Source organism: Triturus cristatus, chromosome 4_1 (genome assembly GCF_964204655.1).
Source record: "Triturus cristatus chromosome 4_1, aTriCri1.1, whole genome shotgun sequence".
Lineage (NCBI taxonomy): Eukaryota > Metazoa > Chordata > Amphibia > Caudata > Salamandridae > Triturus > Triturus cristatus.
The window spans coordinates 1041215697-1041243239 of record NC_140585.1 but is presented as its reverse complement, the minus strand read 5'-3'; the positions used below and the strand labels follow the sequence as shown (position 1 = coordinate 1041243239).

General features: G+C 47.6%; 1 protein-coding gene across 2 annotated transcripts in view; it reads right to left on the bottom strand.

The window, feature by feature from the left end:
- GSAP (gamma-secretase activating protein) overlaps positions 1-27543 on the bottom strand; it is a 762740-nt gene that overhangs the window by 476227 nt on the left and 258970 nt on the right. For both annotated transcript variants that reach the window (XM_085654015.1, XM_085654016.1), the window contains exon 9: positions 1965-2069. In XM_085654015.1, coding sequence (XP_085510141.1) covers positions 1965-2069 — 105 coding nt within the window. The remainder of the gene's footprint in view (positions 1-1964; positions 2070-27543) is intronic.

Sequence of the window (27543 nt, the reverse complement as noted above, 5' to 3'; positions counted from 1 at the left end):
CTGAGCGGAAGTGCTTCACACCACCCCTTGGCAAGAACAGCAACACTTGGAGGTGAGCCTCAAAGGCTATCACCTTGTGATATGCTGATTTGGGCAGCTCCAACTAGTGGAAATGCCCGCCCCCCCCTTCCAGGCCCCACTTTTGGCAGCAGGACAGGTGGGAAAATTAGGAGGCAGAGGAGGAGTGACCCACTTGGCCTGAAACACTCCTAAGGTGGCCAAGAGCTGAGATGAACCCCTCTCCATCTTGAATTACAGAATTAGGCCAATAGGAACAGGGCTGGGCCCTCTCCCTAAAGGAAGGGGACACCTAGAAGGATGTAGTCAACCTAGGGTACAGTAGTCATTGGCTACTGCCCCCGACCTCAGTACGCCCTGAAATGTATTATTTAAGGGCTCCCCTGAACCTTGTGCCTTAGATTACGATGGCCTATGAAGAAGGACTAAAGAGCCTTGCAGCAGTGGAGAAGATGATAACTGACTTGGCCCCAGCCCTACCGGCCTGTCTCCTCCTCCAGCGACCCTGCTCAAAGGAAACCAGCTTGTCCTACGGTCAGCACCTCTAGAGACCGGAGCTGGCTTCAACAGAGACTCTTTTCTCCTGTCGACACAGATTTGTCCAACAAAAACTCCAAGTTCCAGGATGCCGGATCCAGGCGGATCTACGACCCCTGCACACTCTGCACTGGACGCCCCAGCGTGACTCACCTATCATGTGGAGTCTCTACGGCAATCCTGACCTAGTCTGCATCTGTGGCTGACCTCTCAAGGAAACCTCTCAACGCCTGCAGCCTCTGTTCGAAGCGTCCCCGCGACCGGAACCAGCAGAGAAAACCCAACACTAAAAGGCACACTGTATCCTCTCTCCCCCCGACTTTGGGGAGCCCAGGCAATGGTGCCCAGGTGTTTCCCAGCTATCCAACTTGCCTGCTCAGCTGTTGGTCACCTTATTTCAGCCTCCTGGTCCAAGCCTGTAGCCTCTTCCAAAAGAGACGACCTCCATTGGAAAGCACTGGGCACCCGACCAAGAGGTACCCTGCACTTAGCCGCCCGTGTGCCACTGGTGGTGTAGCTTTGGTGCTACATCGTGGCCCCTGAGGTGCCCACCCCAACCCCAGGGGCACATGCCCCAAGACCGCAGGTACCTACCTGCAAACGTGCCTCTTCGCGGTACTCCCTGTTTCTATTGCATAACATTGAGCCCAGTGACTTCTGCACCCGGCCGCCCCAGTGTTGCTGGTGGTGCAGTACCTGGTCTTGAACCTTGCCCAGTGTTGTCCTAAACCCCCAAAGCCTGGGGAAGCAAGTTGAGTATTTATATGCACACTGTTTAACATTGTTTTCCTCCACAGGATTGCATTGTATTTCTACCTATTGCATTGAACTTTCTAACCTTATCACTGCAAAAGCATACAACTGTACTTGATTAGCATTTAAGAAAAACATTCTTAATATTGTAAAATATATAACTGTATTTACAAAACATTACTGCATTCTTGAACAGTATTACTACTTTTAAATCACTGTAAAACTTGCCTTCCCTTTCTTTGTTGTTTTGTTAAGAATGTGATTATTCCAAACTCAGTCAGGCACCAACTTAAACGACATTCATTTCTTGCATGGTTAGTTGGCCTTGATCTTTGTTTTGTTATAACATTGTCCTTTTTAATTACCATGTACATTTTGTTGGTTTGCTCTTCCATTTAAAGGTGAGACAAATAATATTACTTATATGGACTGCAACAAGCACACATCTTCCCCATGCATAGTTCCCTAAAAAGCCACCTCCAATATGGTGGGATTTGTGAGGCACTCTCCATTACTTTTAGACAACAGCCGTTAACTGTTTGTAATTTGGGGAACTAAGGAGAGCGATGACCTTGTTAAAGATGCTGTCTATCCACTAAACCTCGTCATAGTTAAACTTCTCAAACTTCAGTCAATTTCTTGGCATGCTCTCTTACCTTTGGAACTATGTAAAACAGCCTTTGTTCCAACATGTCCCATTGTGCCCAAATAATGTCTTCGGTCACCCTGTCTTTAGAAGGAGGAGTAGAGGTTGTAAGTACCTAAAATAAACAAAAGGTATTTTCACTCAATTAAACTAGACTCGAAAGGACATTTAGTTTTGATGAACTTATGCTTTGGATGCAAGAATATGCAACATCAGAAGAACCAAAGAGGTATTAAAAAAATCCCATAGCTCACATTTGTATTCCAGTACATGCAAACTAAACACCTAAACAAGGTGGTGCACCATAATAAGAGCTAATAGTTTATTTTAAGCAGTTTCAGTGAAGTATATTGTACCTCACCCAATTTTAATTCATTAAAAGTGCCCTACATATGGAGAAGTAAAGTAACACATACAAAGTAAAGTAAGAGTCACAATAAATAGTGACTCCTGCTCTTACAATTCTTAATCCGCCTCCTTGCTGACTTCTGTCATATCCAGACTGGGACACACAGATTATTTCTGACCAGCACGTACATAGCTCTACTGCACAGTGGTTCTTGCCTCCATGCATACCACTTGCTCTATACTTGGACTGAAATGAGAGGAGAGGCCACGCAGAGCAGGACCAATGGGTGGGTTGTCTGAAGGAAACTCAACTAATGGCTAACTGTAAAAGATGCATGTATACCAAACTGTGAGCTGCGACCCACAGGTAGGTCGCAAATCGATTTTTGATGGGAAACAGTCTTTATTACACAGGCTGAGCCACACGTTCTATTCCCTGCAAGCGTAGCAACGCTTGCCTGAACCTCGTATCTGCCTTAACCATGCATATGCGTGGTGAAGGCAGACAGCGGTCTAGTGTCCGGATGGGCGAGGAGAGGAAGAGGAAGCATCCGAACCAGAAGCTCCAAATGCAGACAGGTAAGTGGGGCTTGGGCCAGGTTTGGTAGGGTAGTTTTTGGGAGTCAGTTGGATAGTTTTTGGAAGGGGGGCTGGGATTTAGGGATCTGGGTGGGGAGCGCGAGGTTAGTTTTTGGGGGCGGCTTCAGTTTTAGGGTTCAAGGTGTGGTCGGGACAGTCTTTTTATAAGGGGGCAAGGCTTTAAGGTCAGGTTGGGGGTGCAGTAGGTTTAAGGGATGAGGCTGGGTTCGGGGTGGGGGTCCATTTTAGGGTTCAGTGCTGGAGTCTTTTAAAAGGGTGGCAGGGTTTAGGCCTCGGTGTTTTAAGGTAGTTTTAACAGCTGGGCGAGGGTAAGGTTAAGGGCTCAGAGCAGGGGGGCTGGGGTTGGGGTAGTTTTTGGTAGGGGCAGGGCTTTAGGCCTCATGACAGTGGACACATAGGGGTTGTGTTAATGGCAGGGCAGTTTTAGGGCTCAGGGCAGAGAGGGTTGGGAAGGGTGATAGGACTTTAGGGCGGGGGGTTGGGTAGTGGTAATTTACCAAGCATATCCCTTTAGCAAAAATGCCTTTACAATGAAATTTGTTGTAAAGGCATGAGTGGTAAAGGTATGCGTGGTTAAGACGCATTCGTTGTTGGGACAGCGTTGTAGAGGCATGCGTGGTTCAGCCATGCGTGCTTCTGTCATACAACCATTTTTGGTGGGTGAAAAAAGTCTGAGCAATAAATCAAGATGCCGTTAAATTCTATGTTTATTTTGCTGTGCTTCAAATACAGGTCAAATGTCATGTTATGCCTTCTGACAAATTGCTGCTTATTCTTTTATAAATGAGGATTGGGGTTTACTTTTCTTACTCTGACTCCAAAGTGAGAGGAGCTTTAACGTGAACTATGTGCTGGAATACAGAGAGTATGAATTGAAAGTCTGTAGGATTTTCTTTTGCAAGACAAAACAATATGTAAATACTTGTAAATTAATTATAAGTATTCAGCAGCTAAGAAAGCAAAATGAAACATTATTTTTGTAATTATTAAGTGTGCTTAAAACAGAAATTTTAATAGGATCAAAACAAATCAAGACACTTTACTTGCTGCTGCACACATAATTAATATTTACAGAAACTCGATTTCCACATATTATAATTTGTGTGTGCTATATAGTTTTATCAGTAAAAGTTTATGTCTATGCATATTTGGTGGCGATTTCAATGAAAAATGTGCTGTATGTAAACAACAATGCACTACCACATGATGTTTTATTTACATAAAAAATGGGCACACCTCATGTCCATTAAAAGGAAGGTGGGTCTCAAACATTTGTCATTCAAAAAAATAGGTTGCGATTCTAAGAAGGTTGGGAAGCAAGCAAGATCGTGGCAGACCACGCAGCCTTCAAAACCACTGTCACCGCACAACACCACTTCATCAGAACAACAGAAAAAGCAGCCATTCAGGAACGCGCCAACGCACACAACAGCAAAGATCTCTTTGCTGAAGTCAAATAATTCACCAAACCCAGCACAGAGACAACAGCCATTCCCCCTCCCAAGACCTCTGCGACAACCTCGCCACCTTCTTCCACCGGAAGATCAAGGAAATCTACGACAGCTTGGAAACCCAAGACTCCAGCCGACCTTGACCAACTGGACCACTATCAACCTTGACGACACCCTCAGAATCATGAAGAGGAGCCAGTCGGGAGCCCCTTTGGATCCCTGTGCTCACCACATCTTTAACAGAGCCGGCACCTCCATCGCACCCGAACTCTGCCGCTCCATCAACTGCGCCATGGAGTGTCACCTTCCCGGAAGACTGGAAGCACACAGATCAACCCCCGCTGAAGAAACCCTCTGCTGACCGGATGGACCTCAAGAACTGCAGACCCATCTCTCTGCTCTGCTCCCTTTCCCTGCCTAAGTCATCGAGAAAGCTATCAACGCCCAACTCCCTCAGTTAATCGAGATGAACCACATCCTAGACCTCTCCCAATCGGGATTCAGAAGCAACCACAGCACTGAGAACATTTTCCTTGATGCTACAGATGAAATTCGCACCCTCCTCGAATGAGAGCGAAACTGCTGCCCTCATCCTCTTGGTCCTCCCGCCCGCCTTCAACATCTTTTCCCACCACACCCTCTGCGCAAGACTCCACGATGCCGGCATCCGTGACAATGCTCTAGAATGGATTCGCTCATCCACCGAACACGGAGAGTCCGACTTCCACTGTTCAACTCAGAACCCACATAGATCAGTTGCAGAGTGCCTCAGGGATCTACCCTCTGCAACACCTACATGGCCCCACTTGCAGCCATAGTCAGATGCCAAAGACTCAACATCGTCTCCTATGCCGATGACATCCAACTGATTTTGTCCCTCACAGACAAACCCACAGCCGCCAAGAGCAACTTCCACAATAGGATGAAGGCAGTCACCTCCTGGATGAAGGACACCTGCATCAAGCTTAACTCAGACAAGACCAAAGTCCTCCTGCTGGCTCCACCTTCTCCACCTGGGACAAATCCTGGTGGCCCGCAGCGCTCAACCCCCCCCCCCCCCCCCCCACGCATGAAACCTCAGCATCAACCTGGACTCCTCACTCTCAATGAACCGCCAAATCAATGCAGTTTCATCCCCCTGCTTCATAAGATCTGCAAGTGGATCCCCACTGAGTACAGGAAAATGAACATCCCACGCCACATCCACAACACCGGCCACCTGGGAGCCCTTCACTGCCTACCCATTAACAAAAGAATCACCTTTAAGTGCCTCATGCATGCATACAAAGCCTTCCACAACACCGGACCTGCATACCTCAACCATCGCCTCTCCTTCTACACTATCACCAGACATCTCTGCTCCACTAAACTTGCCCTGAACAACATGCCAAGGATCCACACGAACACGGCTGGAGGAAGATCCTTCTCATACCTTGCTGCAGAGACCTGCAACTCCCAGCCTCTGCACCTCAGGCAATCACCATCACCATCGCTGCCGCAATTCAGAAAGGACCTCAAGACTTGGCTCTTCAACTGTACCGCAGCTCCTCCTCCCCCCCCCCCCCCCCCCCCCCCACTCAGCGCCTTGATACCCTCCTGGGTGAGTAGTCACATTTTATAAGAAACCCGGTTGATTGATTGATTGATTGAGGTTAGGGTCTCAGGGCTCTTGATGCTTTCTTTACATTGAACCAATGACCCCATGCTGTGCACCATCTAGGACCTTTGAAGATATATAGATGGTTGGGGCAGTTACTGTTGAGTCCCTCAATGTTCATAGCCAATGGCGTGGTTGGGACATTAAATAGAATGATATTCCAGAAGACTGCTAGTTCTTGACAAATGCATCCCAAGCCCAGTTGGCACCTGTCCATACAGATGCAGACACAGAACAACAGTACCAACATGGAGGAGGGTCTCCTAATGGTTCTTCGTGTCACATGGCATTCATTCAGCTGGTGACTGCACTTTACAAAGCTTTGCTTACTCTCTGCTGGCAGGTCTGGTGCCATGTTGAAGATGATTTGTCTGTTTTTCTCTGTTTTTTTTATTTTTTCCATACAGACTGAGTTTTTTCCATGAGGACCCTCTCTTCAGCTCTCACCGGTCCTACACAATTTATAGTCTAGTTGAATAGTTTTGTCCTTGCTCCTTGTTTTCAATCTGCTATAGTTCGATTCTTTCTGGAGACTGTTTTATTGTTTTGACTATCTCCTCCACCATTTGATACATTCCTGGAAATCACAGGGATAATGTTCCCACAGTGCTGCACTGGCAAAATGTGTACTGGAAGGGCCAAACCCTTTCCCAGGACTTGGAAGAAGGTAGACAAAGAGCAACCATGGCACAAATCGTTTGGAAAAATGACAGATTAGAATGCATCCAGTGTAAACACCGGTGGTTTAAAATAATTCTGTGATTGTCATTGGTCAAGTAGCTGCACTAAAACAAACCAGTTTTTTTCTTCTGCATTTCCCTAATGTTTGCCTTTAGTGAGGCTAACTAGATGAGGCCAATTTCTCATCTATATTCTCATTCATGAAAATCTTGAAATCAGATTTTTCATTTAAATAAGCTCAGATGAATACAGTGAATTTACATTTCACTAACTTGTTAGTAATCAAATTAATAATGGAATGCCAGAGTACCCCTGAAAGGAACGCCTTCCCTTGTAAGTCCACCAGGCCTCTGGATCTTTTCAGTTCCATTTACAAAGATGGTTGTGCATTTATACTCGTACAAATCTTTCTGACCGTTCATTTCTCAAGTGCATTCCTCTATTGAGAACCTCTTTTGCATTCACTTCTCTCTTAATAGTATGGTAACTCCATCACCACTATTTTCCAATCAATCATTGACAATTTTGCAAATCATGAAATAAATGTAACTTTTCTGATTTCAGAAGAATTTCATTTGGAATTAGAAAAAGATGAAAGAAGCAGGAGGGCACTCGCGACAAAGAGCATTAAGTGCAGTATTGGAGTGAAACAATTAAGTCCTAGAAGCACTTCAGAGGACACCAATGCTGCTCAAATGACTATGGGCTTAGGACGTTACAAGACTGTAAATACATAGCACAGGCAGAGCTGGTATAGGGAGCCCTGAAGGGCAATGCACGACACAGAGACATGAGGAATCAGGAGATGTCATATTGCAAAGCCTTTGGAAGGAATCTTGGCAAAGCCTGGGCCCACGACCTGATAAATAAAACTGTAGAAAGGTGGTCACAAGAAGGTAAAAAAAAAAAATGAATTTGGGGTGTGGCTTGCTGCCCAAGATGGAGGTCGCCTAAGCAACGAGCTCTGGGCCAGGGGCGTTAAAATCCGTCAAATATCCTGCTATCCTGTTGGCGGCATACATATTGGTGACTCTGCGAGACACGGCGGACTGTGCCGGGGCCACTGTACTGCGTTGCGGAGGAGCGGAGGTGCCGCGCACACTGATTATGGCCCAATGATGTTTCCAACTATGCGGCGGGTCTGCGACGTGGGAGTGGCCTCTGGGGACCGGGCTGCAGTGAGACCTGTCCGGCCGACTGGCACCTGACAGCGACAGGCTTAGATATGCAAGGCCCCAGATTCGGGCCTGGAGTGCTGAGGGCAGCAGTAAAGACTGAAGGTACCTGGCAGGAAATAAATGTAAACGGGGCATCCGGTGGTGGAACTGTAGTGCTTTATAGCTAATGGGAGGCTGAGCCGAAGGACCTCTGAGGATATATGGGTGAATTTGGCCCCTTCTGCCTCTGCTGACCTTCCTTCGTCGGACCTTGGCTGATGGCGCCGGGGACAGATTCCGCCGACTGTGCCTGTATGCGGTGGAGGGACGCTCGAAACCGCCCCCCCTCCACCCCCAGAGCTTCTTTGACATGCAGTGAGTGCCCCCCATCCCCCCACACCAGCCCGGCCATTGGGGGTGTATGGGGTGTACTTGCCGCGTCAAATCTGCGCTCTCCTGCAGGTGGCCCCACGCTGAATTATTGTAGACCTGGTGTAACCCTGTTTGGAGTCTGGGGGGCCCGGTTTGCTTCCAGTCCTTGGCACTTGGAATCTCACCCCCTCCCTTACCCCCTACCCCCGACAGGGCGCAGTATTGCGGAGCCAGCATTCAGCCGCATGGGAAGCGCTGTGGAGCTGGAGGAGGCTCCGATTCACCTGGCCGCCCTACTTCCGAAGCGGACGGCTTACTACCTACTTTTGCCGTCGGACTCACCGCATACTGGCCTTTCTCAAGGAGGCCCACAAAACCTAAATTGCACACATACATTGTCTCTCCCAGAACCGTCATTTTATGCCCTGAAGATGTTCATTCTTATGAACGAAACGCGTTGGCTGGTATTTTGTACTTTGACACTTATGAAAATAAAGGATTGACCAACAACCTTTTTAATATCGAGCGGTGCACCACTCCAAAAGTTTGGGTTCACCTAGCCGCCTTGTACTGCAGCATTGGAAGCGGTGGCTTGAAACTGCCACCAGGATTGCCTGAAAAGTCAGGTTTAGGAGACTATTCTGCCTGAACTCTTCTCGGAGACCCCCTTGATAGCGCCTGGCCTGTTGTGCAGTTGGCCTGGAGTGCGCATAGGACCACTGGTACTGCCACAGAGCATCCACCTTCCCCTGTTGGCGCCCTGTCTGGGCCAACATGCTGAACTTCAACCCCAGGCTCAGGTATTACACTCTACAGTGTGGTGCCGTCAAAGTGGGCGTGTAGGGTCCGGCCCGAATAACAATACACTGCAGCACCTAGCGCTGACTGATGACCCTCGCTGGAGGTCACATCCGTGATGGGCATTGGCCCCAAGATTTTTATTGATCATCATCATCCTTCTTGTAGGCCCTGAGCATCCTGGACCCCTGTTGGAGAAACACAACAGAATCGAACCTCCTGGTGCTTGTAGCGGATTCCCTTGTCGAGTGCTGGGAGTGTGGCTGTGACCAGTCATGGGAAGAAACAAGCTGAAAGTGGTGCCGGACTCGGGGCAGGCTGGCTCCCCGCCTACCGTGACTTCCTCCATACAATCTCATCGGACTGATGATGAGGTCACTTCACTCCCTCCCGTTGACAAGCTGGATGTGATACTCCAGAAGATCTGTGAATCTCGGGCTGCTATAGCGCAACAAATCGGCACTATCACCACCGAGTTGAATTTGCTAAAGGATGATCATAAAAAACTGGCGGATAAAGTGAAAGACATTGACCACTCAGTTACAACATTACAGCCCCAGGTGCAGGAGCATGATGCGCACATTCGACTCCTACAGCAACAGGTTGAGTCCTTGCAGGCCCGGGCTGATGATGCTTAAGGAAGGGCCCGACGCAACAACCTCCGTATTGTTGGGCTCCCGGAAAGAGCGGAGGGTCAACACCCCACAACCTTCATTGAGGATTGGTTGCGGACCAAAGTGGCCCCCACCGGCCTGTCATCACACTTCACAGTAGAATGGGCCCACAGAGTACCTATGCACAAACCTCTCCCTGGTGCTAATCCTCGACCGCTCTTAACCAAAATCCTCAACTACAGGGATTGCGATCATATATTATAAACAACACGAGGAGCTGGCCCTATCCTCTTTGATAATACAAAAATCTCCATTTTCCCAGACTATACACTGACACTCCGACGACTGCATTTCTCATTCATGGAGGTCAAGGCCCGAGCTCGTGCTGCATGGTTGACATTTGCTCTTCTGTTCTCTGCCAAACTTAAAATTCTTCATTACCAACGTGCCTGCTTCTTTGAGACCCCCGAAAGTGCATGGGAGTGGTTAGATAGGAATTTCCCGGACATTGCTCGTGTTATACACCCTACACAGCTGCAGCCTAAGCCGCGACGCTTTCCACGCCATAGACGGAGAGGGCTCACCACACAGAGTACTGTGGCCACCACTCCTTCGCAGCAATCAGCACTGGAGACCAGACATGCGGCCCTCCGCTCGGCCTCGTCGTTAACTCCTTGTGCGCCTATTAGCACCAGCCCATCGGTGGAGCCATCCTCGGACTCAGAGGGCAGTATGGCACTATTTCCTTCTGTGTTCACACAGCTCAGCAATGATCCACTGGCCGAAAAGTGATATAGCTGTGTTGTGTCCTATGATATGTGCAAAATGTTTCACTTACCTCCCCTGCTAATTGTCTGTCCCGGATAGCAAGCTCTTAACACTCCATTATATGCTATGTCTCATTTGTTGTATTATGCTCATAAATTGGACAGCGCTATAGGAGGCTGCTAGGTAAGCTTTAATGATGCGGTCCCTGGCCCGGCCTGTTTTGGGTTACTTTGCGTATTATAATCGATTCTTACGTATTTACAGAGAACAGCCCACCCCACTGGCGTGAAGCCTTTTGTTTTTCTATTCAGTGAGTTATGTGCCTTGCTTGGTCGACCGAAGTTGAATCGTTGGACCCTGTATTGGATCGTTGTGCTTTTTTTGTATATGCTACTGATCTGTTTCTCGATGCTCCTGGGGTGTGGGAGGTGGATGTGTGTGGGGTGGTGGGGGGTGGGGCGGGTGGGACGTGTGATTGGATGCCATGTCTGTAACAGTCACACACTTATCTCCTGGAATATACGGGGGATGGGTTCTGTACAGAAGCGACATCGGATAGTTGCCCAATTACACCGTCATCGAGCACAGATAGTACGCCTCCAAGAAACGCACTTAATTTCTTCCGAGCTTGCCAAAGAACAGAGGCGATGGAGGGGGCAATTACATGGTACTGTCTTTTAGTTCTGCCTTCTCCCGTGGAGCGGCGATTTGGCTGCGAGCAGGAGTCCCTTTTTCACTGTCAGATAGTAGGATTGACGACCAGGGAAAATATGTGCTTTTAGGGGGCACGCTGGATGGTACCCAGGTGGTCTTGAGGTCGGTTTATGCACCCAGTACGGATCAAGACTCTTTCCTTTCCCGCTTTCGAGAGCCCTGTCAGACTGAACACAATACCCGTGGATACTGGGTAGGGATTTTAATGCTGTGTTTGATGTTGATCTTGATAGGTCACACCCCCCCCCCTTGTCCAATGTAGCTGCCACTACACAAGTGACCAACTTAGTTAATTGGACAAAAGGATGGGAACTGTTGGATGTATGGAGGATGCAACATGTTGGTATGCGTGAAGACTCATTTTATTCTTACCCACACTCCTGGCACACATGCTTGGATCATTTTCTTTGCTCCACAGACCTGTTCCCTATGCTAGCGTACCACATATTTAGGTAAAACCATCTCCGAACATAAGCCCCTGGAGTTGGTACTTAATTGGGGTCGCACCCCTGCGCCGATTCCCACGTGGCGCCTACAACCACTCCACTAGAAGACCCCGATTTACTGGGATACTTTAGATACCACCATTACCACTTATTTTGCAGACAACAAGGGTACGGCTTCCTCTAGGGTTGTTGAATGGGAGGCGTTCAAGGTAATAATCCGAGGTGTCTCTATGAGGACGTTAGTGGGGATTCGGCGAGAAGCCATACGTGATCTTACAGACCACGAAAGTATATTGCAAACGCTAGAAATCGCTGCACAGTCTGATCATGGGAAAGAGCCGGATCGCCAAGAAGCCAGGATCAGATATGCTGAATTTCTGGAACACTTGAGGGTGATAGATATGCATGCGTACCCGCTGCATACTCATGCTGATTCAGACAGGTCTGGTACGCTCTTGGCCAAGTTAATTAGACCGCACCCCTCCCCCAAACCTATTCTACCCATACATAATGACCAACACAAATTGCTCACCGCACAAGTGGACATTAATAGAATGTTTTGTTATTATACAACTCTTTACGCCGCTTCCCCTCATGATGCCACGGTTACAACCCCTTTATTCCTATCATCACGGCAGCCCAGGCTGCGGATTTAGCAGCCCCCCAACCGCTCATGAAATCCATTGTGCTATACGAGGAATAGCCCGTAAAAAGACCCCGGGCTCCATGAAGATACAGGTAGCCGGGGAGGCGGGTGGGCGTGTATAGATCTGCAGCTCTACATGCCAAGAACAGATGCATACTGGTAAGTAGCATATTCCGTTCGAGGCATATGAGCTGCAGATTACACACTTGTGCATAGATTATATAGCAGTCCTTAGCGGCGGCCACCCGTATCTGTTGCAGTGGTTTGAAATAATGTTTTGAGTACAGCCTGGCCTACACTAGCCTGTTGCTTAGTTTGCACATCTACACAATAGTGTTTAGTGAAAGTGTGCGGTGTTGACCATGTAGCTGCTTTGCAGATATCATCTAATGGGATGTTTCCTAGAAAAGCCATTGAAGCCCCTATTTTACGTGTAGAATGGGCTTTAGGGGGAACGGATAGCGTTTGTTTTGCTTTGTGGTAGCAAATCTGAATGCATTTGACAATCCACCTAGCTATCCCTGACTTGGAGATGGGGTTGCCCTTGTGTGGTGGAGAGAAAGAGACAAACAGTTGTTTGGTCTTACGGAAAGGTTGTGTTCTCTCGATGTAGTAGAGTAAGGCTCGTTTGACATCTAGTGTGTGGAGAGCTCTTTCTACAATGGTCTGTGGTTGCGAGAAGAATACTGGTAGTTCTACAGATTGGTTTAGGTGAAAGGTAGAAATTACTTTAGGGAGGAATTTTGGGTTGGTACGGAGAACAACTTTGTTATGGTGCATTTGTAGAAAAGGTTCTTGAATGGTAAATGCTTGTATCTCACTGGCCCTTCTGATGGCTACGAGAAAAGCGGTTTTCCACGTTAAAAATTGGAGTTCACATTTGTGTAGTGGTTCGAAGGGAGGCCCCATTAGTCTGGTGAGAACGATATTTAGGTTCCACACAGGTGAGGGTGGCACTCTGGGGGGAATAATTCTTTTAAGGCCTACCATGAAGGCTTTAATGGCAGGTACTCTAAAGAGTGATAGATGTTGCCTGTTTTGTAGGTAAGCTGCTATGGCTGCGAGGTGCAGGTGAATGGACGTATAGGCTAGATTGCACCTTTGTAGGTGGAGTAAGTAGCCTATGATGTGTTGAATGGAGACGTCTAGGGGATTGATGGTGTTGTTGTGACAATAGACAACAAAACGTTTCCACTTGGCGGCGTAGCATGCCCTAGTGGTGGGTCGCCTAGCTTCTTTGATGACGTTCATACAGTCAAGGGGAAGATTTAGATAACCGAATTCTAGGATTTCAGGAACCAGATCGCAAGGTTGAGCTGAGCTGGGTCCGGGTGTCTGATCTCTCCATGGTTCTGGGTTAAGAGGTGTGGAGAGAGGCGTAATTTTTGGTGCGGTACTACAGATAGTTCCAGCAGTGTGGTGTACCACGGTTGTCTGGCCCAAATTGTAGCTACTAGGATTAGTTTGAGGGAGTGTTGCAGTAGTTTGCGCACCACTAGTGGAATGAGTGGGTGTGGCGGAAAAGCATACACAAATCTGCCTGACCAGTTCATCCATATCGCATTTCCTTAGTACAATGGGTGTGGATATCTGGCGGCGAAGCTTGGGCATTTGGTGTTTTCGTGGGTGGCGAAGAGGTCTATCTGTGGGTGACCCCACATTTGAAAGTACGGGTGTAGAACTTGTGGGTGAAGTTCCCACTTGTGGATTTGTTGTGTTTGTCTGCTGAGCAGATCTGCCATAGTGTTTTGGACTCCTGGGACATGCTGAGCTAGGAGAAAGATTTTCTGGGGTATGGCCCATCTCCATATGCTCTGTGCTAGCTGAGAGAGCTGTGGAGAGTGTGTGCCGCCTTGTTTTTGAATATAGTACATGGCTGTCATGTTGTCTGTGCGGATTAGGACTGCTTTGTCTGAAATCTGTGTTTGAAAAGATTTTAGGGCTAAGAAGATTGCTAGTAACTCCAGATGGTACTCCAGATGGTTGATATGGAGTAACTTCTGTTGCGGTGTCCATGTGCCCTGCATGGTGAGATGTAAAAGATGAGCTCCCCAGCCAGAGAGCGATGCGTCTGTTAGTACGATCTGGGGAACCGGGTCCAGGAACGGTCGACCTTTGGAAAGGTTTGTGGTGGTCCACCACTGCAGAGAGCGATGGGTACGACCGTCTACCAACACCAGACCTGCTAGTTGACCATGACCTGGTTCCATTGGCGCGCTAAGCACTCTTGGAGAGGACGCATCTGGAGTCTTGCGTGAGGTACTATGAAGATGCAAGAGGCCATCATCCCTATTAGTTGCATAAACACTCGAGCTGGAAGGCAGTGTTGTGCCATGAATTGTGCGCGTAGAGCCTGAAAGCTTGTAATCCTGGCAGGATTGGGGTAGGCTAGCGCTTTTGAGGTGTCTATGGTGGCACCAAGGTATTATTTTATGTGGGATGGTTGTAGATGGGACTTTGCGTGGTCTACTGTGAAGCCCAGTTGGTGAAGTAGCTGGATAGTGACATACGTGTGTTGTACACACTGGCTGTATGAACTGGCTTTTATTAGCCAGTCGTCTAGATATGGAAAGACATGGATGTGTTGTCTCCTGAGGTGTGCTGCCACTACTGCTAGGCACTTGGTGAATACTCGTGGTGCTGTTGTGACTCCGAACGGGAGTACTTTGAATTGGTAGTGTTGGCCGTCCACTACAAATCTGAGGCACTTCCTATGAGCGTTGTGCACTGGAATGTGGAAATAAGCGTCTTTTAGGTCTAAAGTGGTCAGGAAGTCGTTTTGGGAAAGCAGTGGAAGTACCTGCTGAAGCGTTACCATGTGAAAATGGTCTGTGTGTATGTATCTGTTCAGGGGCCGGAGATCTAGGATGGGCCGCAGAGTTTCGTCTCTTTTTGGTATGAGAAAGACCCCCATATTTCTTTGGTTGGTAGGAACGTGTTCTATCGCCCTTTCCTGTAGGAGGGAGATTACCTCCTGCTTTAGTAGTGTTAGATGTTCTTATGACATTGGGCATGGTCTGGGTGGAATGTTTGGGGGGGGTAGATATTAGTTCTAGGCAGTAGCCTGACCGAATTATTTGTGTTACCCATTTGTCTGAGGTGATAGTAGCCCAGACGGGGAGGAAATTTTGGTGTCTGCTCCCGACCGGAGTGGGATGGTCTGGGGGGAGTGGAGGGAAGTCATTGGGTAGGTGCGGTGGCAGAGCGGGCGGTGTTTGTCTTGCCTCTGCCTTTGTTATTGTTGCCCCTGTAGCCACCTCTTTGGGAGCCCCTTGTAAAGGTGGACTGGGTAGGGGCCTTATATGAGGTGGAAGCGGTGTCGGAGAAGTAGCCTCTGGATGTGCTCCGAAAGGAAGAGCAGCGAAAAGAGCGCCTGGGAGGGTGTGATTGTAAGGCTCCCATGGATTTTGCCGTGTCTGTGTCCTTTGTCATCTTTTCTAGGGCCTCATCCACTTTTGGGCCAAAGAGATGTTCCTGGTCAAAGGGATGGTTGAGGATGGAGGCTTGTACCTCCGGTTTAAAACCGGAGATCCTTAGCCAGGCATGGCGACGGAGGAGGTCACTAGTATTAATGGCCCTGGAGGCTGTGTCTGCTGCATCTAGGCCACAACGTATGGAGGTCTTAGTAATGGTTTTGCCCTCCTGAATTAGCTCGTTGGCCCTAGGTTTGTATTTATCAGGGAGATGTTGCATTATGGCTTCTAATTCATCATAATGGGCCCTGTCATACCTGGCTAGTAGCGCTTGTGTATTAGCGATACGCCATATGTTGGCAGCTTGGGATGCAGTACCCTTGCCTGTTGCGTCCAAGAGTTTAGACTCTTTGTCAGGTGGTGGTGCTTCGCCTGACGCTTGGGAGTTGGCCCTTTTACGTACTGTGGACACTACCAGAGAATCTAGTGGTGCTGGCCCTCTGATGAAGGAGGGATCTGTAGTGGCGGAGTTGTATTTCTTTTCAATGCGCAGGTTAATGACCCTGGCTCTGACTGGGTCTTTAAAGACCTCTGGCGCATGTTTTATAACTCCCTTGAGCATAGGCAATATGGAGGTAGTCCTATGTGTGGTGTCAAACGTATCGAGGAGGAAATCCTTCTCCACGGGGTCGGTATGGAGATCTACCCCGTGATAGTGTGCCGCCCTTTGTAGTAGATGGTTGAACCCCAGTGAGTCTTCTGGTGGGGAATGTCTGGAAGGGGAGAGATCATCCTGTGGGACGTTAGGGATGTCAGGGATATTATAATCGTCCCATGGGTCTGGGGAGCCTGTGGGAGTGGGGTCCCCTGTAGGTAAATCTTGGGGCACGTCTCCTATGTCATCATATGGGTCCCCCTGATCATCATCATCCGGGGAGGGTGTTGGGAAATGATGAGGTGGGGGCGGAGACAGTGGAGGAGGGGAAGGTGGAGGGGCGGTGGAGGTGGGGAAGGTATTCTAAAAAGGAGAGGTAGCAGAGTCCTTCCTCTTTGGAGGTGGAGGCGGAGCAGGATTTCCAGCTGTCTCTTTGATGGAGAGCATCAAATGTCCGGTCTTAGGATCCTTGGTTAGTGTTTTTTGTAATGGATCCGGTGTAAAGAGTTCTGGTGAGGTTGGTTGGTCCATCGGCGCCGAAGGCGTCGGGGCCGTTGGTTTTTTGGTTTTATCCTTGCTGGTTCGTTGTTTGGAACTATGCTTGGAAAAGTCTGATTGTTTGGTAGGCGCCGAGATGGATTTCGGCTTCGAAGTGTCGGTGGCCTGATGTGCTTTTGTCGGTGCCGAAGATGGTGTCGGCACGAGGAGCTGGAGCTGGTTCTTGACACAGAGTGTTTCGGTGCCGGGGCTCGGTGTCGAAGCGGAGGCCATTTTCTTTTTCGGTGCCGAAGAGTGTTTATCGGCACCTACTGTGGGCTGGCTCGAGCCCGAGCCGCCGGAAGGCTTAATCGGCTTCTTTATCGGTCCCGAAGGTGCGGTGTGGGAAGCAGTGTCTTTGGTCTCGCTTAAGCCCAGAGGCGAAGGCGTGACTGAAGCCTTTTTCGATGCCGGTAAGGGTGTGGGGGGGGTAGATTAGTACTCACGACCCTCTGTGCCGGAGTGATGTCCTCCACATCTGAATCGTCGGCTTCGGAGGCGCTGACGAGTCCCTCGTCGGTGTGGTGTTCTTCTGGAGCGTCGACGCCTTCCCCGAAGATGTCGTCCGGAATCGCCGTCAAAGAGTGTACCATGGTTCTTCTGGCCCTTCGGTCTCGAATGGTTTTCTTGGACTGGAAGGACTTACACGCCGGACAATCTCGAGCCTCGTGTTCAGGGGAGAGGCAGAGATTACATACTTCGTGGAGATCGGAGTGGGGGAATTTAGACCCACATCGAGGGCACTTCTTCAAGGGAGTCCTTTCCATTAGCCAGGACCGAAGCTTGGGTAGGCCCGAAGGCCGTTGTCGACGACTGGAATCGAAGGTTCTTGCCGATGAGAGCCACGTCGAGTGGGGAGATCGCGATCGAAAACAATACCGCGAATTGGGGTGAGGATTGCGCGTCGATCGTCGAACTGGAAGCTGTTCGGAACCGGGGCGCAAAGATCACATCCGAGCCCGATGGCGGATACAAAACAATCTGAGGATGGAGCCGAAGCCCATGCGCAATACGATCCAAAGGAAGAGTCTCCGACCTCGTGACTTCCAAAGACTTTCCAAGGGGAAAAACAACTGCAAACATCCGGGCCCAACACCAGATGGCGATCTATGCACAAGTGTGTAATCTGCAGCTCATATGCCTCGAACATACCTTTATGTGGCTTACCCACGACCCGAGGAGTTTTGTCACTAGCCAACAGGGATGGGCGGAATCTGGTGTGACAGCTGTAGGTGATTTATTTCTGGACGAAACCTTAATGCCGCATGCACAATTTGTACAAACCGATACGGCTCCTCCTACACTGTTTTTAACGCACGCTGCGGTCACACCAGGGAGGGCAAAGGTCAGGGTTAGCACTGCAGCCGAGACTATTTAAAGCGTCTCAGGCGCTGCCTTCCGTACATATACGGTCTCCTGAGGCGGAAGCCGGGAGCTAGGCACTTGTAATTTTTATTTTTAAAATTGTATTTGCTCTTGTTTTTAACTTCTGTGCACGAGCTCACCTACCTATATTGCGCCGACTGCACCACCTTGCTAGCAGGCTCACGGACTCAGCAAATCCCAGCAGCAGAGCAGGGACAGTCAGGGAACGCTTTCGTGCCCCCGGAGTCCCGGATCACGTGACCACCAGGGGGGGCAAAGGTCAGGGTTAGTGCTCCAGGCGGTGTGACAGCCTGACACTATATAAACCAGTTATGTGCCGGCCGCGCAGTGGACGCGCGCAGCGGGCGCGCCGCTTGCGCGCCGAAGGTGCGCCTAAGGTAAGCCCGTCTGCGCCCGTCCGCGCCTTGGCCGCACTTAGCACTTACGACCCCTTTCTGTTTCACAGTCCGGGCAGTCGGTCCCGTATCTGTTACTCTAGTGATTTGCTGAGAAAGCTCAATAACTCTGGGCACACCCCAGCATGTCGTCGCATCATGCCATATCACACTGCTTGCCAAGCACACCTGCGTTGTCAAGATTGTCACATTTCTTTTCCCCTGCTCATCCCTTATAAACGTTTGGTCTCTCCTCCTCATGCTCTTCCCACCGCAGAAGTGACTATTACACCACCGCTGAAGTGTCTCCTGCTTAACACCAGATCGTTAGTTAAGCATAGCACCGAATGTGCCCTGCTTATCGACCAGAGTGACACTGACATTGCTTTTCTGACCGAATCCTGAACTGATAGCGCTTCCGGACCTGACCTTATTGCCGCCTCGCCCCCAGGCTATAATCATCTAACGCTTAATCGTCCACTCAGAAGAGGTGGAGGCTTAGCAATTATTTATCGCTCCCACCTGAAGGTCACTACTACTGACACCTCATCCCCGGAATGCGAAGCTCTGGACTTTCAAATTCAGTTTTCACCTAAACACGCGTTTAAAGGCTCGCTTTTATATAGACCTCCAGGCCCCAAGTCTAAATTCCTTCTCTATTTAGGGAAGGCACTGGAACACGATATTAATAATGCCAATACCACCATTCTTGGTGACTTCAATTTCCATCTGGAAGCCATCTTAGATCCGGACACGGCCCAACTTTTTAGCCTTATGGACTGCGCCGAACTCTCCCAGGTAGTGCAGGGTCCTACACACAAGGCAGGCCACACTCTGGATGGCATTTTCACTAATAATTCTAATCTGACCTTTTCCAGTTGTCTCCCACTTACCTGGTCAGATCATCAGGTTGTATTTTTCCAGCTTGCCTGTCCCAATTCCACTAATCCAAATCCCACTCGTCATACTGCTCTTGTTAGGAAATGGAACAAAATCCATGAGTACGACGCTATATCTACCCTTATTGCTACTTTCCCCTCCCTTTCACCAGATCCCAATACAGCTGCAGCGTCTTACCACGGCTGGATTAAACAAGCAGGAGACAAACTCGCACCGCTTACCAAAATCCGCTGTACTAGAAGCTCTCCTACGGCGCCCTGGTACAATGCCGCTCTCAAAAACAAGAAGCTGGAGTGTAAGAAATTGGAGCGTCAATGGCGTCGGCATTACACTATGGAGGACAAATACAGCTATAGAGCCTCCATTTCTCAATATAAACTTCTACTCCACACTTCTAAACAACAATACTTTGCGGACAGGATTACTAAATCTAAAAATTCATCTAAAGAACTGTTTCAGATCGTATCTTCTCTTTCAACGCCCCCTCTTTCCCCGGTTGTGGCAAGCCAAGAACTCTGTGAGGACATAGCCGAGTTTTTCTTTAATAAAGTTAGCCACATCTTCAATTCCTTTTCCCCTTTCACTAATGATATATCCGTACCAGTCTCCCTTGGCTCTACTTTTTCAGCAGCTGCTGAATTAAACAGCCCTACACTTATGTCCTTTGCCCCCATGACCACCACAGAAATTATGAAGCTTATCACTAATGCCAAGTCTGGCTCCCCTTTGGACCCCAGTCCTGTTGCCTTTATTAAAATGGCTCTTCAGCCAACTGCCGTAGCCCTTACAGATATTTTCAATAACTGCTTACAAACTGGTATCTTTCCATCAATATGGAAAATAGCATCCATAGTTCCCCTTCTAAAGAAACCCTCGCTTGACCCAGGCAATCCCAACAATTTTAGGCCAATTTCCCGTCTTCCCCTACCGGCAAAAATACTGGAGAAGGCCATTAACAGCCAATTGAGCACCTTCTTGGGCACGAACAATCTCCTTGACCCCACTCAATACAGCTTTCGAAGTGCTCACAGTACAGAAACAGCCCTGCTAAAATCAACGGAAGAAATTAAAACCTCCTTAGACCAGGGTGGTCACGCAGCACTTATTATGCTTGACCTCTCTGCAGCCTTCGACACCGTGAATCATGCCACTCTTCTTGCTAGACTGCATGAGATCGGTGTGGGAGGCTCAGCATTGGAGCTGCTCTCATCCTTTTTAGCGGGGAGAGTAAGCTCAGTTGCCCTGGGAAAATTTACGTCTAAGCCATTTAGGCTTCCTTGTGGGGTGCCACAGGGCTCCTCCATCAGCCCCACGCTGTTTAATGTTTATGTCACCTCACTTGCCCCACTGATCAAGTCATTTGGTTTCTCCCTTACGTCATATGCAGACGATACACAGATCGTGGTTTCTCTCTCACCCCAGAATGTTGCTTCTGCCCCTCTTCGCTTCAAGGAGTGCATCGCGGCGGTAGGCTCCTGGATGGCTGATAACAGTCTTAAGTTGAACACTGATAAGACTGAGGTTGTTGTCTTTGGCAACAACCCGGTTTTTTGGAATCCATCTTGGTGGCCAGATAACATGGGCTTACTACCAGAACCTACATCCAAAGTAAAAAATTTAGGCATTTATCTTGATGATAAATTGTCTTTTAAGGACCAAATCAATACCATTGTTTCTTCCACTTCCCATCTGCTTAGGACTTGCAGGAAGTTGCTCCCCTACCTCCCCAAATCCTGCCAACAGACGGTCATTACATCTCTTGTTATGCCTAAATTGGATTATTGTAACAGCATTTATCTAAACTTACAAGAAGGCCTGTTAGGGAAGTTACAGCGGGTCCAGAATACAGCAGCAAGACTCCTGACCCAGACTCCCAAATTTGCGCCCATTAAGGATAAAATCAAAGAGCTTCATTGGCTCCCGGTCAGGCGCAGAATTCAATTTAAATCTCTGTGCATAGTCCACAGAGCTCTATATAAACTGGGCCCACAACACCTTCAACAAAACATCACTTGGTATTCCCCTGCTAGATCTTTACGCTCTTCTGAAGCCAAATTGGCTACGGTCCCCTTCATTCGTAAGGCTACTTGGGGCGGCAAGCGCTTCACCTTTGCAGCCCCCAAACTTTGGAATGATTTACCCCTTCGCTTAAGATCGATTGATAATCATCTTATGTTCCGGAAGGCCCTCAAAACCTGTCTTTTTACTCTCTAGCGCTCCATTGTTGTTCCCTCACGGATTCTGTATTGACAAAGCGCCAGGACACCTCCGGGTAGCAGCCGCGCTATATAAATTAAATTAACATTAACATTAACACATTATGTGCGTAGATACTGGTTATTGGATCAGCGGGAACCTCCGGCCTTCGGATTATTGCAATCAATACACATAATGGGGCACGGTAGTCATCTGGTTCAATGGCTATATCGGGGCCTACGGCCCCATCTGGATGTTTCCTGACTAACTCTTCGTCAAAAATGGGAGGCAGAGGTGTCCAGGGACTTCACGAATAGGGACTGGTCACAGGTCCTTGAATAGCCCAGGCGCGTCTCCCGCAATGCTCGATTAAAAACGATTCAACTGTTTGTCCTGCAATGTAGCCCAATTCCACATCAGAGTGTCCTCATTGTCACAACTCGGAGGCAGACTTTATTCACATGTTTTGGACCTGCCACGTCCTTGTGGACTTCTGGTCCGAGGTTCTACAAGGCCTCAAATCCCTTTCTGAGCGTTCCAACTGTAACACCCTTGAGGCATGGCTCCTCGGGCTCTCACCACTTCCTAAGAAGGCAAAAGTGTTGTGCCGTTTTCTAAATCTCATTCACCTGCTAGCCAAGAGGCTTATCACACAAAGATGGAAATCAGCTAAGGGAAATGGCAGGAAGAAGTTATAAAATGGGCTACTGCTGAGAGGGAGGCATTGTACCGCGAAGAGAGCAGAGGGTTAAGAAGGAAGCCGATATCTTAGGATTGGGCTCAAATGTTGGAGTTTTTGGGGGGACAATACGTGGATGTCACTGATGATTATTATGTTCTTGTGCATGTCTCTTTCCTACCTGCCTCCCCCCCTTTAACTTTCCATCCTTCCTTCCTTCCCCCCTCCTACCCCTGCCGGACCCTACCCCGTGGTGACCCCCTGCTCTGCCCCCGCTGATGATCAGAACAGACACCTTGTTCATCGTAGCATAGTTCTTTATTATGGTTTCCTTTTTTATGTCACAGATTTAAGATTTCATTACACGAAAGTTGATTATGCAGTCAAGATTATAAGCACGAACTTGTTTGTACATGTATACAACTTACTCATTGTTGATTTCAATCAGCTTCGCTCATATTCTCCATTTCCACGGATTGTATGTGTACATCTATTCCTTGTAATGATGTTGTTTGAACAAGTTATTAGGACATACATAGTATACAGATTTCGTTTTTACAGAATACTCTGAAATTCATAATGCTGTACCACATATTGTATCAAAATTAAAAACTTATAAAACTCTGTGTTAAGAAGAAAAAAAACACTCAAGTCAGAGCCTGCGAGGTGGCTCAAGAGCTTGACACAGAAAGCCGTAGAGAGGCTGTACGAAGCAGGTGGTGGGAGAGACACTACCACCAGTAGCAACGGGGAATACGAAAGATGTGGAAAATACCTTTCATTCAGCCACAGAAAGGAAGCGCAAACGTTTGTATGTGGTATTGATGCAACAGAAGAAGAGGACAATATGTAAAGTAAAGAACCAGATGTGAATAATGAGTAATCAATGAATGGGTAATCTAAAACTGCTAAACTGCTAAACTGCTAACCAACGTCGAAACATTAGATAGCTTTTTTCAAAATGAAGGTGTGACTTACACCTGGGTTACATTTAATTTTTTCAGCAGTAAGGCACAGCTATTTAAGAATACTCCTCTAAACCATAATTGCATACTCTAGAAAGCAATTTGTACAGAATAAGGTTAAAATAGAAGTGCAAGTGACATTAACATTTCCATCGCGCAAGAAACCAACAGCAAATTCTTTCTTAGGACAGAAGATAACTGCAAGATTAAATAAGTGCCAGGATGTCACAAAGTATGACACACTGACCAGGAAGTACATTTGGATGGTCTAAAGTAGGATAAAGTGTCTTGCACAAAAACACCGTGTCACAAATACCATTTGTCTGAAATCTATTAAGATATTAGGAGTGCAGTGTTTAAATAAAATGGTGTATTATACACAATCTGCTTTTAATCCCATGTTGCCAGTGTTGTTGTGGGCTACAATTCAACACCATCACAGTTTGCATTAAATTCCCATTTCGGGCAAACGCTAAAACCAATACAAACTACATTTGCACCCATTTAGCACTTAAACCAGGGCTTAAACAATCTTATAAGTGTCCTAAAAGATCTCTTTCCATTCTCTATGCATAGTGATGCAAAATGCAGTCCATCAAAAAGCTGTGCAATGGGCTAATTCAAATTTTTTTTTTTAACTAAACACCATTATACTGTCTTTATCGGATCTTTGATAATGTTGTCATGCTACTTGCATTGGCAGGCTTTAATGTACCCCTAGAGAAGATTGCAGCGCCTCAATGTGGTAAATACAAACATTTGCTTTTTGATGAGAAATGTAGGGCAACTGTTTAGGAGAAGCGCTCAACTCCTGGATAGGATACTGCTATTTGAGGAAAATAAAATATTATAAGGCCTATGTGTCCCCGTGTGTTCCCCACCACTCATGTGCACATACATGTAACCTATGTATTTCCCCTCCATGGCCTGTCTATCATGATGCTTATGCTATAAACGTGGCCTGCCATCATCCAGTCTCCCATGAGAGAAACGACAAATCTGCTCTGAGGCCTACACGTTTTGCATCATGTTTTCCTGCATTTTCATGAAGCCCATGTTTATGGCTCAGCCAGAGCCGAAAAGAGGTTTCAGGCCTCAGAACGCTCTGAAAGCTGCAGCTGCGTATCCTTGGCCTTGCACACTTGGGCCTCAGCCAAAGGGGCCCGACCGAGGTGCCGAGACAGTATTGAGCACGGTTATCTGCTTACTCCTACCGAAACCACATTCCTGCCTGGAGAAGGAGGGATAAACATGACCCATCTGCAAAGGAGAAAGCCTAGCCTCTCTGTCTCTTTTTGTGCGATTACAAAGCTCACGTCAGTGAAAAGCCCATAGCCCCCATGTAAGCCTTCAGCAGTAAACGAAGAAATAAATGCCACATTGGCTCTTGGTGATGGGCAACCTATGTCACGAATCAGTCCCTGCTCCAGACTTTAGATATCAGATAATACAAGATGTGCTGGTCATCTTGACACTGAAGGCCTCACTTCTAGACTACAGACTCCCCGGTTGCATAGCAACCCTCCCCACGTCAATTACACATCATGCTCGAGTTGAGCACAAGTAAGGCAAAGTTCCAGTAAAGTTCCAGCTGATCACGCAACCCCCTCCAGGTATCCACCCACCTATGACATTCACCAATGATCATCACGTGGACGCCCACATGGACGCCCACCTTCACGCCTACTTACACGCCCACATGCTCTTATCTCATTCTCTCTTGCTCCGCCTGAAGCACTCCTTCTCACGTAGATTATTACAATGTATATATACTGTACTCTGTGAATAAAGTTTGAGAATATATTCTGAGAATACTTTGAGACCCTTCCAGATCCCTTGTGGTGATGGAACTATTCTCCCTATAACTCGAGTTATTGGAATAAAGCCCTTTTGAACCGGATACCACAGACTCAGCCTCTTGCATTATGCATGATCATATTGATATTATAGAAATTATGACTGCGTAATACTTTATTTACGACATAAATGGCGCCCGAACAGGGACGAATCTCTTTCCCCACACGCCGGAGATGAAGGTCCAGTTTTGCCCCCTTCCACAGCCGTGACGGACTTCAAGTGCGCACGTCGCGGGTTTTCCCGCCAACTCCCTCAGGCCACCGAAGGAGGAGGACTGCGACCAGGCATCCATACGAGGCGGTGAGGATTGCGGATCGTCCTAACCCAGAGCCCACCTGCGAGAGAGCTGTGTCCGAGGTTTCTAGAGATCCACCTAAGATACGCCATTCCCTGCGCAGCGTCAAGTGTCCGAGGCCTTCAAGTTCAAGTACAAGTTCTGCTTCCCGGTGAGTTTCTCATGGGGGTTGCAATAATGACGGGTTCATTTAATGAACACGGTAAAGACATGTCTCACTTGTGAGACCGGTATGTTCAAGAGCATGCGTTCAAGGATTAATGTTTCAAGATTTAGAGTCCAAGTTTTCAGGTGCACCGATATAACTGAACCTGACTAAGACAATAACATTCATACAGTTAGGTTTGAATGTGTCAGGTTTTTATGTAAGTTTGTTTCATTGTGATTTTTATTTTTGGGTCATTGTGATCTTTGTTTTCGGTTACATTCCAACATGCCGTTGTTTTCAAAACTGCGTAAGATATGTACCAGAAAAGGTGTACTAGAGGAACCAGTCAACATTCCGCCTAGAGACACACCTGGACATTTCATGTACTGTAAACATGGTTTAGATGCCGTGTTGTTTTTAGAACTATGGGTGGATTACACGAAGGATTTAGAGACAAAGTATAGATGGCCTATCACAGGAACGTGGGATGCGGAATGCATTAGGAAGATAGAGGAAGAGCTATGGAAGAGAAAATGTAGACCTGCTCAGAAGGATGCCATTGAGTTTTGGCGCAAGGAGTCACATAGAAGAACAGAGTAAGTGTTTCACAAAGCAGAGAGAAGTAGACAGGAGTCTGAAAAAGCCAAAGAAAAGAAGTTACAGGAGGAAGGGGAACGGGTAAAAAGAGAGCAGACTGAAAGAGAAAAAAATACTGACGTTGCTGGTATTTATCGCGTCCTTTCAGAGGAACTAGCAAGAGTGGCCCCAGTAGAAAGACCAGTTAGAGTGCCACCGCAAGTACCCCGATACATATAATAATGATATAGTAGCCCAAAAGTTCTTGAGCCTCCCACCAAACGAACAGCGCATAGCTGGTGTTTACATGGTCCAACATTTGACTACGTTGTCAAAAGGAAATTGAGAGGGGTGTAGCTAGAGAAGGAGCAACACCTGTGATTTGATGACACCCCTAATGTACAAAGTGTTAACGAAAAATAATTAGTGATCGGTTAAAAGTTTAGCTTGAGAAAAATTGTGGGTATTTCGAATTTGCAAAATTGTACCAGAATACAGGTTTGTGTTCTTGGTGGTTCAGTGAGCCAATGTGCTGGGTCCAGACAAATTATATATAAAAACGATCTTTCAATAGGGCGAATTATTGCAGTTTATATGGAATTGAGAAGACTTTTTGTCTTTGACAGCTTCAGAGTGAGGTCCGTGCGCACCGCAGCGGCCCTCCTACTCGTCGCGGCTTAGCCCCCGCTTCAGAGTGAGGAGAGGGTGGGGGCTGAATAATGCAAAGCTATGCAGAAATCGGAGACAGATTCTGACCTTGAAGCCAAAGTGGGGGCCGTAAAAGGAGCAGAACAGAGACACTGCTTAGAAAGCTTCTCTGACATAGCATCTGTGTAATGCCTGCAGCCGGAGAGCCTTGAGGGCCAGGAGTAGATAAAAAAAACCAGATGGCTGGCAGCCCAGGCTCAAGCCGCGCTGAGGGGCTATTTTTAGCTTCTCTGATAAGACAGGGCAGCTGAGAAATGAGAGTCGAGAAACCTTCCTTTGTTCGATTCTGTGCAAGACCAGTGCCCCGAGGAAATGTCTATGGAAGAACTGTTGTTTTATTTTTTAGCAAATGTTACATTGCTTCTAGACAAAAAGTAAAATGATGCCCTTGCTTGAAATGTTAAGGGCTATATGCCTATATAAAAACGATTTTCAAATTCAGACAATTTTAAATTGTGGCCCAAAAGTTGCCACCAGTTGGATTGGCAAAATGATCCAAAGGTTACAAGTATGAGAAGACACATGAGATATGCGCCTTCAAATAGGAAAGCAGGGTACATTGTGTTGAAATAAATGTTTTTTTTTTTTGTCATAATACCTTTTCAAAAAAATAAATAAATAAATAAATAAATTGTTCGTGTGTTTTTC